General features: G+C 34.7%; 1 protein-coding gene across 1 annotated transcript in view; it reads left to right on the top strand.

Moving 5' to 3' along the window:
- The window catches only part of LOC145979428 (clavesin-2-like), a 53,902-nt gene extending 32,443 nt beyond the window's left edge, over positions 1-21,459 (top strand). Inside the window, exons 7-8 of the mRNA XM_083112312.1 lie at positions 8,696-8,840; positions 20,805-21,459. Coding sequence (XP_082968438.1) covers positions 8,696-8,840; positions 20,805-20,926 — 267 coding nt within the window. The 3' untranslated portion in view covers positions 20,927-21,459. The remainder of the gene's footprint in view (positions 1-8,695; positions 8,841-20,804) is intronic.
- Positions 21,460-22,181: the final 722 nt, after the last annotated feature.

Genomic DNA, 22,181 nt, shown 5'->3' with positions numbered 1-22,181 from the left:
TTAGGTTACAGGGAGAGCAGAGCAGGTATGACGTTATGAGATCAGGGAGGATCTTCGTTGTCGACAGAAATCGTTGTTCAATGGGGAGAGTTTGTCTCTCGAATCTTCGTTTTTTAGGCCATTTATGACGGGCTAAACTGATTAATGTAAGATGTGGAAAATAGCGTTTGGTGTAAGTTAACCCTTGTTAAAATTCCCAAATTTCTTTTTGATTATTTTGCATATACGAATTATTAAGAGAACTCACCATAATATCTAGTGGCCTTCTGCGCAAAGATATGTGCTAGAACGCTCCTCCCTCCTTTGTTTTGCTAGGATCTTGTTGTCAGATTTCGGAATATCTTATGTTGAGGGTAGATCCGAAGAGATCGTTACGCTAATTCTGCGTTCAAGAACCGCCAATGGTAGAAAAGCCATCGAGATACATTTGTTAGAGACCTGGTTGATTTTGAGAAATGTTCCTGTGAAGCAATTGTAAACATTTCAGTAGAAAGAGGATAATAAAATTGTATATTTTCCACCTAAAAGGATAATGTTTCGAATTGACGAAGAACGCCCTGTAAGGCGCATGCAATTTCGTGTTTCCATGTAGCGATTTTCAGTAAATCGTTTATTTTGTAACAAATTTCGCTTTGAAAATCTCTACAATCTTCATCCTTCAAAATAAAAAAATGCTCTTGCATTTCAGAACTTGTGGTTTGAGCGACTCTTAGTAGTTGACTGAATGTCCAACAGATGGCAGCACATAGCATGCATCATTAGATGTTAACGCCACCTTTGGCATTTTTTGAAAGTTGTATAACACTTCCGTTTGCTTGCACAGTTCAAATTCACTCTGCAACGGGAATTCGACAAGCGAGCTGGACCTTCTGTTACGCGTTGGTAACGTACAAATGTGGAATTTTTTCACTGGACTGTGAAAGCATAAGATGTGCATTAGTACTTAAATTGACATGTCGTGATATCTACAAAAGGTTTTTGACGTATCAGGACATTCCTAAAATGCATAAAGAAAGTGATACGTGTTTGATAAATTTTTGATTTGAAGAAGCACATGTAAGTTTGACGTGTCGACACAAAAACTGATTTAATTTCCTGTTATTGGAAGTCGTCACATCATGTTAGGTGGAATAGCAATGACTTAAAATGTGTGTTTGAGTTGCATGAATATTTGCTGCAAATTGCTAACCATAAATTGTTCTTTAATGTGTTGGATTCACGTGTCTGAAAAAATAGGTGTGGCTTGATAAGCTAGTAGTTTGACCACGATGCTAAATGTAGGTCAATCATAACGTGTTCACAAATAGTATTTTTATTGTGCAGCGAAGTTAAATATTTGCCTCAACGTAACAAACAAGTTAATGATGAAAATTGTTACGAATAGTAAGTGTGAAGAAAACTACCACTTTTCAAATTGTTACGTAATTTTGCGTGGCAAATAACCTCATTAATGAATCGGGACATGTTTCCATACAAGAAATTGAAGGTTAAGAACATAAAGCAAAAATTGGTGAAAAAGAATCAAAATTAGAAATGCTAGAAGTTGAATTTTATGTAATTGCAGGTGGTAGGAATTGTTAGGTGACGCGTAATGCGTGTATTAAAAAAATGGAATGTGAATGATTTCGAAAATAAGTGTTTGAATATTGAAACAAATGTATGTCGACGTATCGCAGGACAATACTATGAATTAATTGTAAAATTAAATAAGCCAAATATAAATAGCAAAAGCAGGCTGTCGCTTGATCTGTATAGAATATTTAATTAGATTGATGTTGCTTGTGTTTTTTTAATGTTTATCCTCGTTGACGTCAACGTTAATGTTATAAGTGCACAAGGTGAATAATTTGTTATCAAATTTATGAAATCGTTACTGTTATTAAACATGCAAGATCCGATTATTTGTTGGCAATTGGATTAATTGAAAATTGGAACGCAAATATACCTGCGTACTTACAGGCATTTTTGAATATATGCACTGCAACGAAAGTTAAAATAAAAGATTGTTTATAATTGGTTAAAACTAATTCTATATCTTCTTATTTACTGAAACTAAAATTAAGGTATTGATATTACATGTAGCATACCATAATTTGAACAACAGGAGTGTATTGGTGAATCGGGTGCTAGTTTACGTATGCAAAATTATCTTTGTCTTACAGGAAACTCCAGTTATCGTCACAAGGAAAATGCAGGTTGTACTTTAAGTTTTTATGTGCATAATTTTCTTTTCAGGCATGTTTGCATCATACACATACGTACACGTATGTTCGCCTACTGTGATATTTTCATAAACTGTTTTGTTGTGGCCCAGCGACACGAAGTTCCCGCAGGAGCTTTGAGGTGTCTCGAAAAACGGGAAAAATACCTCATAACCTAGTACTTGTTCGTTTTACTATAATTAATGTAATTAAAACTCTCTGGCTTCTGCGGTTAAAATTAAAGCTTCCCTTGTTAAATAATTGGTCCGGCTAGTAGAACGTTACAACCATTCATAATCAATTTGTCAACCTAAGGACGAAGAAAATGGTAAAGAATGAAGCAATGTTCCGGTAAAGAAGGCAGAAAAAAATTGTGTACAAAAGTACCAAACGTTGTGAAATTTTGGTCTTACACAATTGCTGTACACTTACATTACTAAATATTTATTCTGCATCAATTTACAAGATCTTCTCTGAGTTACAAATACGCGTATTTCAGAACTGGTGTTGGAATGAGAGAAATTCCGAAAAAATACACACAAAGTGTACAGAATTTCGTGTAGGTATGATATGTATACACTATCAATTGTTCAATAATTTAATGTTACCGTACGCTGGTTCTTCTGCAGTGAGTCGCGATAACGTCGTCACTTTGTAGTCAAGAACTCTCGCGTGTTCGATACCCGGTGAAAGCACTTAATGGTTTGAATTCAACTTTAAACTGTAGGTCCCGTTCCGAGTAGGCTATAATGTGCATAATATAAACATCTAAGTTAATATACATTGTCGTTTTGCTAAACATATATTTTTCTAATACTTCTTTTCTGCCTTCTCTTGGCATTCAGCACATTCAAAATTATAATTCATATAAATAAGAACACCCTAGACGTTATGAGATGCGAAGCAGTAGATAAGATATTTTTCTTAATACATATTTCTCTAAGTAAAATCACATAATATATGAGGGCTACTTTTATATAGCTCAGCTGTGAAGTATGATATCATTGAATAAAAATGTAAAATGTAATGTTCCCCATGCACATAAAACCTTACAATGAATGTACATTTAGGGGATATGGGGAGGGTCGTAGGTCCCTTCCACATTATCGATCATTGCCATTTTTGGAGGTGATATGTTAAGTACCACACCCTTAGGGTTGCCCCAAGATTTCAATTAATTTGAAGCTGGGTGAGCCTCAGGGACATAGCCGGAACAAATCCGACCTTAGACACGCAGGGAATCGAACCCGGATCTCCTGTGTGGCAGTCAGATGCTATACCACATGTGAAGAAAAGTTAATTTGAAAAAAGATACGAAATTAAAAGAACAGTCGTATTGATTTATTAGTATTATTATATAAATTCCTTAAATTTGCAAAATTTAAGTAACATAAGCGAAATAGTCTCTGAAATTATTGACGTTTATTGAGTTCCGATATATTTCCAGTTTTTGACCACAATTCTAGTTTTTAAAATACTTGTTATTCGTCTAGGTGTTTTGACGTAATTTCTCTGGTTAAATCAGATTTAACGTGAAATTTAATGTAATAATAGGAGGTCCGGTATCTAATCTCCAATGTATTTAAATGGGGAACAGTTGCCTGTCAGAAGTGCGCAGACCCGACAAACATGCTTCATAAGCTTCACAGATAAATCAACATGTTGAAAAATGCATGCATCAGACAATATTGTTTTTCTTATTGACTAATGCCTGGATGCATACACTCTTTCTCCAATATATTCACATATATTAAAAAAAAAACATGTGGATTTTGAGGTCGCCTGGTGGATCGCCTTTACAGACATAGTTGCCTTGGTATAGCAGAAAAATATTACTATATCCTAGATTGGTATAAATACGAAATCATTTTGATAATATTATTTCAATTTTTCTAATGGTTAGTTTGAGATATATTCCAAGATTATATGATTTTGGTTGTAAATTTCCCAGCAAAGAACAGCATTGGGGTTCACCCTGCCTCAAATAAATGGGCTAATTGGGGCTCACATTATTTATACATTCATCCATTAAGAAAATCATTACAAGCATTCTTCTTGGAAACAGGTGATTCCAACATCTTCTTATCCAAAAGAAATGAAATTGTGCTGAAGTCAAGTCTCACTCTGAAGAAAGAATGAAGTAACACATTTGATCTTTAGGATAAAAAACTATAATTGGAATGTGTTATATTAACGGGTAATCCTGCGTTTATGGCAGCGAAGAAATTATAATGGTGCAAGGAATTTTAAAATGCTATCTACACAGGTAATGAAATGCAACATCTCATTTTTCTGAATTTCACTACAGCTGAGAAACACTACACTAATTACATCTGCAAAAATTCCTGAATAATTTTACGTTGCTCCAAATACAATTTCACATTCCATTTTTAATAGTTCTAACGAATAAAATCTGTCTTGTAGATGGTTGACCGTAGCGACGTTTTAACACGTCTTTTTGGAGAAAAAGTTTTCAGCTGTGTCCGAAGATACTGGCAGACTCTGTGCAATGTTCAACATGATATTCTATTTGAATGAATGTACAGTATTTCGCAACAAATACATCGGCTATGACATATATTTCTAGATATTGAAAAGGTCCAAGTATGTTACGAAAAAAGCTGTTCAACTACCGCAATTAAGTTTCATGAAATTGTCTGCAGCAGGATGAAAGAATAATCTCTCTTCTGAAAACCGTGTTTCGAAATGACTGTTGACGGCATCTTAAATTCTACAATACACAGTCCCTCGCCAATACTCTAACTCCTTCTCTGGTTTTCTCTCTTGATACTCTGTTGCTCCAGTGGATGCTAATACATTATACTCCTCAAATTTAAGTTGAACTTCTCGTGTTTTGTTTCATGAGCTTATGGACAAGTCCAATTCTATTTCAAATTTTCGCAAAATTTCTAAATGTTATCAAAGTGAGAAAAAGGTGTATAGAACTAACAACTTTCTAGCCTTCATAAACCCGAAGGTTCTTGGCTGCAGCAACACAGCCTTTCCATCTATCCCTATCCTGAGCAAGATCTATATATAATTTGCCATCCCTGTTAATTTCCTTTAGGTCCATCTAAACATTATCCATCCATCTTCGTCTTGGTCTCTTATCATCAGGTTTCCCAACAAGAATCCTGTAAACTCTTCTTTCCTCTCCCATTCGTGCCACATGGCCTGCCGACCTAAGTCTTCTTGATTTAATTATTCTAATATTATCTGGACATGAATACAAATTATGTAGTTCTAAATTATGTAACCTTCTCCGCTCACATGTCTCCTCATCCCTTTTAGGTCCAAATATTTTCCTAAGGATCATATTTTCAAATATTTTAAATTTATGTTCCTTTTTCAATTTAAGGGACCAAGCTTCGCATCCATATAATATTGTAAGCATAATTACTGTTTTGTATTTTTTAACTTTTAGTTTCTTAGATATTAAATGAGAAGACGAAAGTTTATGAAGAGAAAAGTAACATGCATTTCCTTAATTAAGCCTGCTTTTTATTTCCTTTTAATATCATTTTCATTTGTTAGTATTATCTACTCCTAAGTACTTGAATTTGGAAACTGGCTCAGAGGGTTGTTATCAGTAATTAGATTTTGATTATTACCTAACACTTGCCGGCCTGTAATCATATATTTCGTTTTATCTTTGTTAACTTCGAAACCTATCTCTTTAGCTTTATTAGCATTATTCTTAATTGTATTTACATCATTCCCCAGTAAGTCTACATCATCTGAATATGCTAACAGCTGAGTCCTTCGCTAGATTCTTTTACCTTCCTAACAACGTATTCAAAGTCAAAATTAAAGATCAATGGAGATAATGCATCTCCTTGTTTTAACCCATCATGAATTGTAAATTTGTCAAACATATTAATATCCACACGAATTTTACTTTCTCTTTCACTGGTGCATACTCTTATCATATTAACAAGCTTCTTAAGTATTCCAAACTCGACTAATATATTATATAATTTATCTCATCTGACTGAATCATATGCTTTTTTCAAATCAATTAAAGCTGATGGACATTTTGATTATATTCTTACTTTCTCCCACATGTCTGTCTGATGTGAAAAGTTTGATTTGTTGTCGATCTGTTACATTTAAATCCACTTTGATAATTACCTATAATTTCATTAGAATATGCGGTTAAACTTGTTAAAATAATGTTATATAATAACATTGAGAGTAGAAAAATTCCACGGTAATTTTTGCAGTTCATTTTATCACCTTTTAAAACACAGGAACAATTATGGATTCTTTCCACTGTTTAGGGATTTCTTCTTTATTCCATATTAAACAAATTAATTTGCGAATTTGGAATATTAACGAAATTCTACCATATTTAATTAACTCAGCTGGTATTAAATCAATGCCAGGTGCTTTGTTATTCTTTAGCCTTTTAATAGCATATTTAACTTCAGTCAAGTTAGGTTATGGAACTAAAAGTTCTGCTCTATGTACTTCATTAACTTCTGATTTACCTTCTCCATGAACATTTAACAGATCATTAAAGTAGTTCTTCAATCTAATTAAAATGTCGCCTGGATCAGCAAAAAAAGAGCTCTTATCCTTTATCAAGTTTACTTTAGTTTGCCACCTTTCTATATTCATTTAACCTTTATATAAATCTCTGGTATTTTTATTTTTGCTGTTTGTTTCAATTTGTTTGTTTTAATTTCACTTTTCAAGTAATCTTTTTTTATTTCTAAACGTGCAGTTAACTTCTCGCTTTATTCTATTATAATTGCTTAAGTTTGTATCATGAACCACCTAAGTCCCGCTTGATTTCTTATTTCTATTAGGTTATGACATTCATTATCAAACCATGACTTGTTTTTTCTTGGCTTATGGTATCCTATGCTTTCTTTAGCTGCTGATTGTATTGCATTAAGTATGTGCTCCAAATTCTTATTTACGTCTGTGCTCCCAATTCTTATTTACGTCTGTTTCATTTATATTTTCATCATCATTTAAATCCGGCAAAATATCGAATCTATTTGACAGTTTAATTTGGTAATCTTTCTTAATTCTATCATCATCAAATTTTCCTGTAATATATTTTAGAGCTTTTAGATTTTGTTGCTTATGATTTATCACTGCGAGTCTTTCTCTTAATTTAGCAATTACTAAATAATTGTCACTGGCACAGTCAGCACCTCTATGTGAAATACCGTCAGTTATATTAGTATCAATGAGAATATGATCTATCTGATTATGAGTTTTACCATCTGGAGAAGAGCAGGTATATTTATGGATATCTTTATATTTAAAAGTGGTACTTTTCACAATTAAATTCTTTGAGGTTGCAAAAGTAATTAATCTTATACTATTACCATTACTTAATTCATGAAGACTTTCTTTACCAATAGCAGGTTTAAATGCCTCTTCTTTGCCTCTAACAGAATTTGCATATTATACTAGGATAATGTTTTCAAAGACATGTTCTAACTCTTCATAAAAATAATCTTTAGTATTATCATCTTTATCTTCCGTTGGTGTATGAATGTTTAATAATAATAATAATAATTTACACCACTTACCTTGCAAAACTTCATATGATATCCTATCACTAATAAATTCTACTGTTTTAAGGGACGAGATAGTTCTATTATTTATGAAGAAGCCTGTTCCAAAATTATGATTTTCAGTACCACCATAAAAAAGTGTAACTTTTAGTTTTACAATTACCTTCTCCTCGCCACCTAACTTCCTGGACAGCTACTACCTATGTATAATTTATACTTAACTATCTCATTAACTGTACACTGAAATGCCCGAGGCCGGTAAAGACTCAGAACATTCCAAGTGCCTAATTTAATATCCTAATTCCTATTGTAGATCTTATTCTTAATCCAGGGATCTCCCAAAGTAATTCCCGCCCGGATATCCGAATGGGAGACTCTTTTACTTCCGGAACATTTTACCTTGGGAACATCGATGGCCTCATATTGCTGATTGTTGACGTGTCTTTTTACAGTGCAATATGAATGGATGACCGCACCTGTCGTTTGTCAGCGGATCCCTCGGATCTAGCTGGGACGATCACATTTTCGTCCACCAACCATATCCCACTTTTGCCAATTGTGGGACGCTCATAGAGCCATGAGAGAACAGCTCTGTAGATCCCAACAGAGCAAAATGCTGACCATTTAACTCTGTTGGTTGACTAACTGCAGTGAAAAAGTCACTGGGCGATGGGGTCGTCACATCCCTGAAAGAGTGTATAGGGTACTATTAAAGCAGAGGAAGCTTTAAAGAAATCGCCACCTACAAGAGGGTATTGTAACGTCATATGAATTATTACTTTGCTGGTGTGTCCGTGAAAAACTCAGAATTAAAACACCCACACACTCAAAAAATGACAAAGAGAAGATGTAATGAGCAGTGTAGTAATCTATTAAGCAGAATTCTGCTAATACCATCTAATTGTAATAATTAATTTCATATATTTTGCAGCTTTTTTTTACATTTTTAATTATTTATAGGTGGTTGTGCATGGTTCAGATTGGGATTCTCTAGCAGCCCACATACCAAGGGAAATACTACCGGCAGATTACGGTGGTTTGCAGCCAAAGTTTGACAACACGTGGTGGTACGAAGTGTTGAAGGAAGAAGAGGATATGTTTAAAGGTAGATTCTGCTCCGTATTTCTACATTTGTGTTGTGTATGCAGAGAATGGAACACATTCTGCATCGGACTCTTTATGTTCGGAAATTTTCATATGATATAGGTCGAAGGGCTTCAGAATGTTAACCTGGTGTTACGTCTGGAGTACATATTTTGCTTAAAAAAGTATTTATTTATTTATTTATTTATTTATTTATTTACGACTTTGTTTACATTGCGAAGTTAAGGCATTAATGCCTTCTCTTCCACTTAACCATTAATTACAGGGATCATTTTTTCTTTGCAGTAAATTGTATACAATTAAAAAATTAAAAAAATAAATGAAAAATAAAATAATAAAAGAAAAGTAAAGTAGTGAAAGTAAAATGAAACTAAAAATGAAAGCAATACTGTTTGAATACGAGCAGTCAAGCCCTGGATTAACCATTAATTACGTACATTGCTCATTATTTTTACTAACACAATGAAAAAAAGTAGCTTAGAAGAAATTAAAAATAAAAGCAATACAGTTTCTACATGCACACACACACACACAAACACACATTCACACACAAGTACCTACATAGAAAGCATATTTCGTGGGCTAAATGTATAACGTATTTCTTTCTGGGAATTTAATCTAGGTCCAATTGTTTAGCATGTATAATTTTAATTGTCTTTTGAATGTTACAATTGAGGAGGAGGCTTGGATTTCGGGGGGCAGTCTGTTCCAGTGTCCTGCAGAGGTAACGGTAAACGAATTGGCGTAGAAGTTAGATCTGTGGATAGGGATGGATAACAGAGATTTTTCACGTGATCTGGTGTTGCGGGAGTGAAAGTCCGAAAGATATTGAAACCGCCCGGAAAGGTATTTTGGATCTTTTATTTCTAGGGCTTTGTACAGTAGGACAAGGTTGTGGTAAATCCGTGTATCACTTAATTTCAGCCACTCGACCTTCGCATAATACGGTGTCAAATGTTCTGAATATTTTATGTCGAAAACGAAGCGGACACAGGCGTTCTGGATTCGTTGAAGTATTAATGCAAGTGAACGTATATTAACGAAATTATTTACATAAACAGTTATTGTTATGAAAAAAAAATCGTAACAAAATCCATGGGCTCTACAGGACGTAATTCTCTGCGTTCTCTGAATATTCAAGACTAATCAATTCGAGTAGAATTCACCTCTATTGTGCACGACTTAAATCTCGGTAATATAATTTTACTTTATTTGATTTTCGGCAATTTCAAGCATATTGATTTTGACACAGTTTACAGGTCTTTTGGTATTTGCACTATACTTCTGGAGCACATTTATTCAATTAGGACTTTAATTCTACTAAAGTTTTTTTTATCAGTTTGCGTAGGCTTTGAAAATTAATTTCTTGGAGATAACATTTTGCTATTGGTTTCCAATAATTCACTGAGCCCTTCAGCAATTTCGAAACATTTATTTTCGCAACAATTACAAGTAAACGTTGAGTACAATATTCCAATAGTAGATTTCATCAGCATCTCTTTCGTGCCTGTAACTTCATTATTATTATTATTATTATTATTATTATTATTATTATTATTATTATTATTATTATTATTATTCCGCACAGTAGCGTGCCCAGGGTTTTCGATAGAGGAGGTTATGTATATATCGTGTTGTAGCCCTAATGGCTCGCCATTAGCTTGCTCTTGTCCCCCAAAAGGACTGCGATGAGGTACACACTTGACCAGATTAAATATACGAAATGAAATATGTTTATGAACCCATATACGTCGTGATTGAGAATGGCAGACACACAAGGAAATATGGAAATTTTTCATGTTTGGGTATGTTGAGTCTCGAACCCCTCTTTCTGTCAAGACCTCCAGCTCTCCTCTCTCTCAAAGCAATCAGGCCCTTTTTTGATCACTGCCAGCCCTTCTTGTCCTGTTGTTTTACGCAATAGCATTGCATTCACCTCGGCAGTGACCGGACATTTACCTGAGAAACTCCTGTCTCATTATCTTTGAGTTGCGAGACTCATACTTTCACCGACAGACATTGGACGATACTTTTTGGTAGGCAGTCCTCATTTTGTCATCTTTTCCTGCCTTTGATGTTATTTTTCTTTAGGAGTGCTGGGCCAAAGGGGGAATTATGACCCCCCACCACCAACGCCCCTTCCCTTGTGCACACCACTACTTCCGCAACTAAAACAACGAAGTTCTCCAGTTGAATAGAAAATGTAGTATACTATAACGTACATACACAATGGTGACGAGATGTTTTATGTCCACTTTATGGCACATAAGGGCAATGAGGACTGGACGTAAAGCTTAAAATTAAATCCAAACCACTATGTGCCTCCGTCGTGCAACGTTTCTTAGTCTGTGTAGTCTTGCCAAGACGTCATTTAATCTTGTCAAAAGTTTGCCCTTATTCCTAGTTATGTGTCTATTCAGTAGCACTGCAACTCCTGATAGAGAAACATCAAGGCTACTTGGATATAAATTTTAACCCAAAAAACAATTTCTTTAAATTACGTCAGAGTATACTACACACCATCAGTGGCGAAGGAACGGTTGGAGGCACATGGGTACTGCATAGCGCATACAAATTTCCCCCTGAAATCCGTAGATGCGAGTTGTACCCCTTGTACCACGCCCTCACATAATTTGGCAGCCGCAGGGTGCTGCTGTTAAAATAACTCATTTTCCAATAGCTCAACACAAGACAAAGTTCACATCGGGTCACTCCTAAAAAAATCAAGCCACTGTAAACCTATTATACTACATTGTGGTACCATAATTCCATCCCGGGAATCTCTGAAGCAAAGTCGCTCATAACTGTAGAGAAGGGGAGAAAACGAGTGGGCAGTGCAAAGCAGTACACGCTGATCCAAACTGCTGGTAGTAAAAGTAGCTTTTTCCTCTGCATGCAAAGCTGTTCCAATCGCGCGTTTATTGTTCGAGCCCTCTCGAGTCATTACTTGCGCAGAGACATATTTTCGTTTGTTTTCTACACAGATTCCCGAGACAGAATATAGTTGCTTCACTTTACATGTGCTTTTAGAAATCATCCCAATGATATGAAAACTGTTTATGATGACTGTGAAACGATGGAATAAGACAACATTTAGTTTCAGGAAATAAGGCTGCAAGCTATTGCTCCTTTTCATAGGTCGGGGTACACTTTTATAAGAAGTAGTCGATTGGTGATAATATATAAATTTTCTTCACAAAAGTATGTTACTGACCTTCTTTCTTGTGATTTTTTAAAAATATTGGAATAGAATTATCCAATTGAATATGTCATGATCTTATCCAGTAGAGCTTCGCGAAGTGCAGCAAATTGAACTGTAAATTACTATTTTGTCAAATGTTTTACCAGTCCTTTAAACTTGGACCTCTCGCGAGTCGATCGGGAACCATCGCACCTCAGTTTTTTTTGTTTTCCACAACAAAACGCTGTAGCTCTCAACAAGCGCTCGAATAGCATTAAGTGATGAAGCATCCCGACATACATCAAAACAAGGCACAATTTTAGTGTCCGATGGAAAAGTTGTTCTGAAATACTCTGTATAAATCCGCGAAAATACAGAAATCATGGCATCCAAAAGAGATTAAATATGTTACAGATCCACCATAAATATTTTAAAAGTATTTTCATATGTAGCCATGGGGTTCTTAAATAACTAAACTGAACTGGAAGTCTATACTTATGACATATTTAGTAATAATTATCATTGCGGGCATGTATCATTCATAACGGGAAGTTGGGCTGGTTAAAGACATAAGGAGGGGTTAGTCACCTCAGTTCTTCGTTTCGAATCCCACCCTACATTAAAATGAATAATTGACGTAATTCTCAGTTCGGTACTCAACGACGCTTCATGGCCCGAGAGGAGGAAGACGACAACTTGGGCGGAGCGCCAGTAGAGGTCCTTGGTGTTCAATATGCCTGGATAGTAAAGACCTCTGGTGGAACCAGCCGGAACTATCTCAGTACAGAGAGTGCAGAAATTGAAGGATGTTGTGGCGTGTAGGGGGATATGGTGAAGTTCATGCAACGAAGCACAAAATGAGGTATACCTCACACCATCTAAATTATAAACGTCCCTGCGCTACTGCACACCACTAAGTTAAGTTAGGACAATCTGGATTCCATTACATTACACCTCTATCTATCGTTGCAATGCACTAATCACTCATATCCTGGTCTCGGCGAAAGAAGGCAGGGAGTATCTGCTCATTCCTCGCTTATTGGATTGGTTGATTTGCTTTATTTTACTTCCATTTTGGCTAATTTGCGAAGATGGCTAACGGCATGATGAAACTGATGAATTTAAACTGACAAACATCCATGCTGAGGTCGGAATTCGAGCTCGGGACCCTCGGAACATCGTAGCGCGATGTGCTATGCCGTTTATTCCTCACAATTAGGTGTCTCATAGAGTTAGGGACCGAATTTTATTTAGGGCATCGGCTTTTTTTACAAAATGCACACAGGCCTTACTTGATCCGATTTCGTACTCAACGATTTCAGCTAATAAAACGTTGGATGGTACACTCAAGCCGATACTGAATATCGGACGAGCGGCCGTATGTACTACCTTGCTGCGGTTACCTGAAACCGACAGGTAGGATAGCTATCTTTTACCTACCCTTTTTTCCCTTCTTGGGCTGAATCTATTTTCACTGCAACTTTCGTCTGGAATTCCTTTCTTTTTACTGCACCATCAGAAGTGTTTTGACAGTTATTGACCGGGCGAGAACGGTGACACAATCAAGATTATTAAAAGTATAGAGGTTGTAATAGATGGGAGTGTTGTTCTTGTTATGACGTGAAACAGCATGGACAGCTGGTTTGAGATCTACTAAAGGAAATATTTACAGAATTCAGTGTTGAGAGTCATATATAGATAGATTATGGCACTGACCATACGGCACAGAAAGCAGCTTGAAAGGGTTCCGTAGTCTTCAAAAGGATTTATCAAGATGGAGTTCAATTTTAATTTTTGAGAACTTGAATAATAATATACTAACGATACTTATGTTTTCGTCATTTTACTGAATACACTTTGAGGCCCTCTTAACAATTCAATATTTATTTTTGCACCATAGAATCTATTAAAATCACTCGTACATTCTCCAAAAAAACACTTTCTGAAGAGAAATATCAAAAAGATTTAAGACGGCAATACCTCATAAAGAGTGAATTCAAAATTGTGTCTGACCTAGACCTGACATACAGCAGAAAACAATAATTTCACAAAGTCCACAGAGAGTAGATTAACTTGTGTAGGTTAGCCTCTGGAACAAAGCAATTTCAGAGAGCACAGATTATAACTGCGGACACAGTTGTGTGATATGTTATTGGAAAACAACTCGATTTACCCTTTCGAACTTATTAAAAGAAAAAAAAGCAGTCCTTGGATCTTTTCTGGCATAAGTTGACACTTTAAATGTCTAAAACTTCAACCTTTCAACACTGATCGTCGATACATCTTTTAAATTAATCGACAGTGAACGGAGATAAAGAAGAAAACTATTGTAAATGCACCTCCCAAAGGGAGGAAGGGTAGAGTGAGGTCCTCCATGGGTCAACTATGCCGTAGTGAATTCGTACCTCCCTCCCTCCCCTTCCTAACAATGCAATATCCACGAGGAGACTAGGCTTCTAAAAAGGCCTTCAAATTGTGCAATCACGTTCTAATAAAATTGGTACATAGGTCGATTATCATGTGATTCTTTGTAATTCTGGTAGATAATTTTGACGAGTATCAGAAAACGATGTCCCGACAAAACGTACCAGCGACAAAACGTGCCACTCACTTGGGTTTTCGCGACGAAACGTACCACTCAGATAAACAGCTACCTGTGAAGGATACACTAATAACTTCAAAATATTTACTCCCCGACAAAACGTACCACTTCAAGGAAAACGCTTGAACTTGCCCTTGACATGTCAGACATTACAGCACGGTGCGCTATCCAGCACCCAGCCAGGTTATTCGTTTTACCTCATTAGACATTGCGACTTTGATCTCTTAGGTGGAATATTCAGTTGGGAGCATGAACATGGAAATAGAGCTAAGTGTTACTAATATAGCTTTCATGCGAATTTCCTGGTTGATTGTTTTCATATTAGTTTAGTTTAGGTTAGTTAGAGTTTGAAACGCTTTACTCATTTTTTCATGGATGGTACTTTTAACTGCTGTAGTAAACAATTTTCTCAGATTTACAGCATCCATGCAGATTTTGGAAGCACTGCTGAAGAAACACATATCAACCCCGTAGATTTTGCTATATTGCCCAATAAGGATAGAGAGATTTATATTCACTTGTTTCGACTTATCATTCTGGCTGTTCCGAAGTCGAAACCAGAAAGAGTCAACGTGGATTTTAAATTTGCAGCCATATATGCGGTTCGCCAAGTGTTTCATTCGACAGAAATCAGTGGGTGCTTCTTCCATTTTAAGAAATGCCTTTGGCGTAAAGTTCAAGATATAGGACTTTCAAGTGGTACGTTTTTTAGCATCGCAAATATTTTAAGACTCATTAGAAGACCCTTCGCAGGTGGTAGGTACGTTTTGTCGCTGTACGTTTCGTCGATGGTACGTTTTGTCGCGTATTCCAGAAAACTACAAGAACACATGGAAGGAAAATCCTAAGGATAAACCACTACGGTGAAGGGTGAGGATAAACACATATTATTGTTTCCTATTTTTATCAAAGCCACAGTGGAGGTGAATATCGGGATGGGAAGATAAGGCAATTCGAGCCTGAAGGACGTACGACAAAGCTTTCTTACGACCAATAAGGGATAGAAAGCCCAAGCTCAAGTAAGAGGAGTTGAAACCTGGATATATAAGGTAAGCACCTTCCAGTCCTAAAGTAGAAGATTATTAGCACACTAATACATTCAAGCACACGCCAATATTATTTCACCGAGTCAAGGGAGAAGAAGAAATCTGGAATGTGACGTCTGAGTTTCTTTCTTGAGTACACACCACTAGATGTGAACAGTTCAAAAGTTCTGTAGATGGAATATAAATGATGGAATTACCTACAGACTGTGTACCAGGTTCCCGAATTTGCAAACTTCCCTAACGACAGTGGCTCTTTTTATTAAGTCCTCGCTTTAAACAGCAAGAGGAGCAGTCTCCAGTACGATGTATTTCATTGTTGATCCATCAACGTAGTTTTATTTTACGAGTTTACTTTTCAAAGTAAGAATAATAAGATCTCAATGCACAATGTGGAGAGTACAATTTACATTTTGTAATTGATTAATAGTGTACAATGTGTGCTGATACATTACATCATACTCTGAATGTAAGTAACCAGGAGTTTCTTAAATCTAACATGTTGTTAAGTTACCGGTAAAGTAGTACGTATAAGAAGGTTGATTATACAGTAATGTGTATATAATGTGATCGTAAATATGTATACCGAAACATTAAATTTACAAGATATTCTTGCAATGAACATTTGTTTCTTTAATAATATTGTAAATATTTTAAATACGTATCAAATACAAAAAATATTAATAGACAAATACTTTTGAAACTTTTCATACAAGTTCAATGTTTTAATATTTGTTGTAAACTAAATAAGATAATGTTTTCAGAATTGATCAGAAATGTTTACATCCTATTGATTGGTTGATTTAGATTGTGTTTTAAGTTCACTTTATGCACAGTAAGGCTATTCGGGACTGCACCTACAGTTTAAAGTTGGATCCGAACCACTATGTGCCTGCATCGGGAATCGAACTCAGGAACACTTGATTACATTTTATACAACCTATTAATTTCAACATTTCAATATTGATGATATTCAACACTCCGTGACGGAGTGGTTAGCGCATTGCGCTACGACGCCAGGACTCCGGGGTTCGAATCCCGTCCTGGGCATAGATGTTTGTGAGTGTCCAATCACGAATTTCATCATATTAGATTCAAATTAACCAAAAGTGGCACAAAAAGCGAAGTAAATAAATAAAATCAATCAATTAATCAATCAATATGCAACAAATATATTATATTGTTATATTATTTGATAATTAAACCCACAAAATATCTGATAGTCAAAATTAAATAACTAACTAACTAACTAACTAACTAACTCCCTAGCCTTCTTAAACCCGAAGGTTCATGGCTGCAGCAACACAGGCCTTCCATCTTTCCCTATCTTGAGCAAGTTCTATATACTCTTTTCCATCCCTACCGATTTCCCTTAGGTCCATCTCAACGTTGTCCCTCTATCTTCGTATTGGCCTTCCTATAGGTCTCTTACCATCAGGTTTCCCAACAAGAATCCTGTAAACTCCTCTTTCCTCTCCCATTCGTGCCACATGGCCTGCCCACCTAAGTCTTATTGATTTAATGATTCTAATAATATCTGGACATGAATACAAATTATGTAGTTCTAAATTATGTAACCTTCTCCACTCACCTGTCTCCTCATCTCTTTTAGGTCCAAAGATTTTCCTAAGGATCTTATTTTCAAATACTCTCAATTTATGTTCCTCTTTCAATGTAAGGGACAAAGTTTCACTCCCATATAATACTACAGGCAAAATTACTGTTTTGTATATTTTAACTTTTAGTTTCTTAGATATTAAACGAGAAGACAAAAGTTTATGAAGGGAGAAGTAACATGCATTTAGCCTACTTTTTATTTCCTCTTTAATATAATTTTCATTTGTTAATATTACTTCCTAAGTATTTGAATTTTGAGACTGGTTCAAACGAGTTGTTATCAATAATTAGATTTTGATTATTACCTAACACTTGGTTTCGGCCTGTAACCATATATTTAGTTTTCTCTTTGTTAACTTCCAAACCTATCTCTTTAGCAGTTTTGAAAAATATTTTAGCATTATTCTCAATTGTATTCGCATCATCCCCCAGTAAGTCTACATCATCTGCATATGATAACAACTGAGTCACACCATTTAATTTTAGTCCTTCGTTAGTTTCTTTTACCTTCCTAACAGCATATTCTAAGGCAAAATTAAAGAGCAAAGGAGATAATGCATCTCCTTATTTAAACCCATCATGATTTGTAAATTTGTCAGACATATTAATACCCATACGAATTTTACTTTCTGTTTCACTGGTGCATATTTTTATCATACTCACAAGCTTCTTAGGTATTCCAAACTCTACTAATATATTATATAATTTATCTCTTTTGACCGAATCATATGCTTTTTTGAAATCAATGAATAGCTGATGGACATTTCGATTATATTCCCACTTTTTTTCAAGTCTCTGTCTGAAGTGAAAAATTTGATCTGTAGTTGATCTGTTACGTTTAAATCCACATTCATAATCACCTATAATTTCATTAGCATATGGGGTTAGTCTTGTTAAAAGAATGTTAGATAATATTTTCTATGTTGTTGAGAGTAGAGAAATTCCACGGTAATTATTGCAGTTCATTTTATCACCTTTTTTAAACACAGGAACAATTATGGATTCTTTCCACTGTTGAGGGATTTCTTCTTTATTCCATATTAAACAAATTAATTTATGAATTTGACATATTAATGAATTTCCACCATATTTAATTAACTCAGCTGGTATTAAATCAATGCCAGGTGCTTTGTTATTCTTTAGCCTTTTAATAGCATCTTTAATTTCAGTCAAGTTAGTTTCTGGAACTAAAGGTTCTGCTGTGTGTACTTCATTCACTTCTGATTTATCTCCTACATGGACATTTAAAAGGTCATTAAAGTAGTTCTTCCATCTATTTAGAATATGACTTGGGTCAGCTAGAAAATCACCGTCTTTATCTTTTATCAAGTTTATTTTAGGTTGCCACCCCTTTCTAAACTCATTTACACCTTTATATAAATCTCTGATATTTTTATTTTTGCTGTTTGTTTCAATTTCGTTAATTTTGCTTTTCAAGTAATCTCTTGTTTTACTTCTAAACGTGCGGTTAACTTCTCGCTTTATTCTATTATAATTGTTTAGATTTGTATCATCAGAGTTATTTAACCACCTAAGTCTAGCCTGATTTCGTATTTCTATTAGATTATGACATTCATCATCAAACCATGGCTTACTTTTTCTCGGTTTATGGTATCCTATACTTTCTTTAGCTGCTGATTCTATTGCATTACGTATGTGCTCCCAATTCTTATTTACGTCTGTTTCATTTATATTTTCACCATCATTTAAATCCTGCAAAACATCAAATCTATTTGACAGTTTTATTTGGTAATCTTTCTTAATTCTTTCATCAGTAAACTTTCCTGTATCAAATTTTAGAACTTTTAGATTTTGTTGCTTATGATTTTTCACTGAGAGTCTTTCTCTTAATTTAGCAATTACTAAATAATGGTCACTGTCACAGTGAGCACCTCTATGTGTACGAACATCAATTATACTAGTATGCCTTCTCTTATCAATGAGAATATGATCTATCTGATTATGAGTTTTACCATCTGGAGAAGACCAGGTATATTTATGGATATCTTTATGTTTAAAAGTGGTACTTTTCACAATTAAATTCTTTGAGGTTACAAAAGTAATCAATCTTATACCATTATCGTTACTTAATTCATGAAGACTTTCTTTACCAATCGTGGGTTTAAATGTCTCTTCTTTGCCAATCTGTGCATTACAGTCACCTAACAGAATTTTCATATCATACTGAGAAAATTTATCAAAGACCTGTTCTAACTCTGTATAAAAATCATCTTTAGTATTATCATCTTTATCTTCCGTTGGTGCATGTATGTTTATTAAAATAATTTTACACCATCTACCCTGTAAAACTGCATATGATATCCTATCATTAATAAATTTTACTGTTTTAAGCAACGAGATAATTCTATTATTTATGAAAAAGCCTGTTCCAAAATTATGATTTTCAGTACCACCATAGAAAAAAGTATAATTTTTAGTTTTACAATTCCCTTCTCCTGGCCACCTAACTTCCTGGACAGCTACTACATCTATACTTAACTATCTCATTAACTGTACACTGAAATGCCCCAGGCCGGTAAAGGCTCAGAACATTCCAGGTGCCTAAGTTAATAGCCTTATTCCTTACGTAGATCTTATCCTTAGTCCAGAGACCTCCCAAAGTAGTCCCCACCCGGAGATCCGAACGGGGGACTATTTTACCTCCGGAATATTTTACCTTGGGAACATCCATGGCCTTATATTGCTGTTTCTTGACATTTTCTTTTTACAGTGCAGAGTTGTCAGCTCTACGCCTAACCCCCGATATGAATGGAGGAACTACTACACAAGACAAACACAAACACATTAGACAGCACAATTACTACACAAGACAAACACAAACACATTAGACAGCACAATTACTACACAAGACAAACCCAAACACATTAGACAGCACACTACTACACAAGACACACACAAACACATCACAACTATAATACAATATAAACACAAACACACCACAACTACTACACAATATAAACATAAACAAACTACACACCACAACATCTACACAAGACAAACACAAACAAATTACACAGCACAACTAATACGCAAGACAAAACAAACATACTAGACAGCACAACTACAACACAAGACACATACATACACATCACCGATACTACACAAGACAAACAGAAATACATTAGACAGCATAACTACTACATAAGATAAACACAAACACACTAGACAGCACATAATACTAACAAATCTAATTTCATGATCGTTTTGACATTTTTATAAGAGGTGTTAACACTACATAAAAAGAAAAAAATCAATGTCAAACTTACCTAACATTAAAAAATAAATAAATAAATAAATAAATATAATCAGTTTCTAAAATAATATATTTCCTTAAACACAGTTTTCACATTTAGATAAAATATAACAATAAATATATATTAAGTATCATCTAAATCACAAATTGAAAAATTTTATGTGGTTTATAATATGTTTGATATATTTTAAGTTTTGAATATCATTTTAATCAATTTGGATAATCAAGCATAATAATTTTTCTTCTAGAAATGAGAATCTATGGATACAAATCTCCAGGTGAACCAGACAGTGATGAAGACATTACATCAAGCACTGAAGAATTAGTCATGGGAGAAAAGACTGTTAGTTATTTCAAGTGTGTAGACTGACTTCTTACATACTGAACATTTTGATTAACAATTTTCAGTTAGTACATAGTTTCAGTCATGGATGAAACGAAATTCAGAAGTTGTTAATGAAATTCTGCACTGTATAAATTTATGAAGTAGCGTAAGTTATTAACTAAGAGAACAATAATTTATGGGAATCTAATTTTTGGGGAAATGTTATAATTAAGAAACATTGTTGTTCATTTTTGCACCAATGGATGTTGTGTAAGTTGGACTGTGATGTAGATATATATTTGAAAAATGCTTTGATGATGATATTTGTTCAAACTGTTTCTTCCTTAATCAGCGCATATTTTACAATTAACCAAGTTCTGATAATTTTGAGAACTGATATATCTAGACAAAATGTTTGTAAAATACAAATATTACAAACCATGTATCAACTGAAGTATTATCTAAGAAAAGGAGTATTTTCATACATATTCCTATGATATAAATCTCTATGCTCTCATACTTATTTATAAATACTACTTTCAAATTGCCATTTATTTAATAAATTATGTTTGTGTAAATAGTTTTCAATTCATTTACTATTATAATATTATTTTCTTACAAAATGATCATAATCATCACCAGGATAAAAATTAATATTCTCTTGTGGGTAACTATGCCATCCACACTTAAGTGCTCGACCATGTACCAGTAATTAAGCATTCATTTTTAAAGTTAAGTAAGTAGGCAATGTGCAAGCCTAGGAACACGAGAAAATAATTGGCAACACCGTACAACTCCCGATTTCTGTCGTGTGAACAATAGTCGGTTCGACAAGGAGAGTGTCGTCTGTTATCTAGTTAATATTGTTGGTAGCACATATTTTCACTTGTTTTCTTGTCAATTTTGTCAGAGGCAAGTGTAACGTATCTTAACAGTTAATTCATGTCCTTTCTGTTTATTTGTTTTCATCATTAGCCTACTTCAACATAATGTGTTAATATTTTTGAGAGTTTTAAATCTAAGACTTTGACTAACGAGTTTATTAACCCTATGTCGAACACTGGGACACACATATGATGAGTGCTCCGAAGTTCGACACCCCTGTCGAATACTGGACACGCTAAATAAAACTAGTTCACATTAACAATGACCAGTATATTGAGTGAAAATGAGTCAGGTCTAATATTAAGCTTCCTACGACACTCTGATCAAGTATTCGACTACACCCGGTTGATTACTAGTGCATTACCTGTCGAAAATAGGTGGTCGCGTTTAGATGTTGTTTATTGACTCCGGGTAT

Source organism: Lepisma saccharinum, chromosome 26 (assembly GCF_977018435.1).
Source record: "Lepisma saccharinum chromosome 26, izLepSacc3.1, whole genome shotgun sequence".
Taxonomy (NCBI): Eukaryota; Metazoa; Arthropoda; class Insecta; order Zygentoma; family Lepismatidae; genus Lepisma; species Lepisma saccharinum.
The sequence above is the reverse complement of the archived record's forward strand: the minus strand, read 5'-3'. Positions and strand labels throughout refer to the sequence as shown.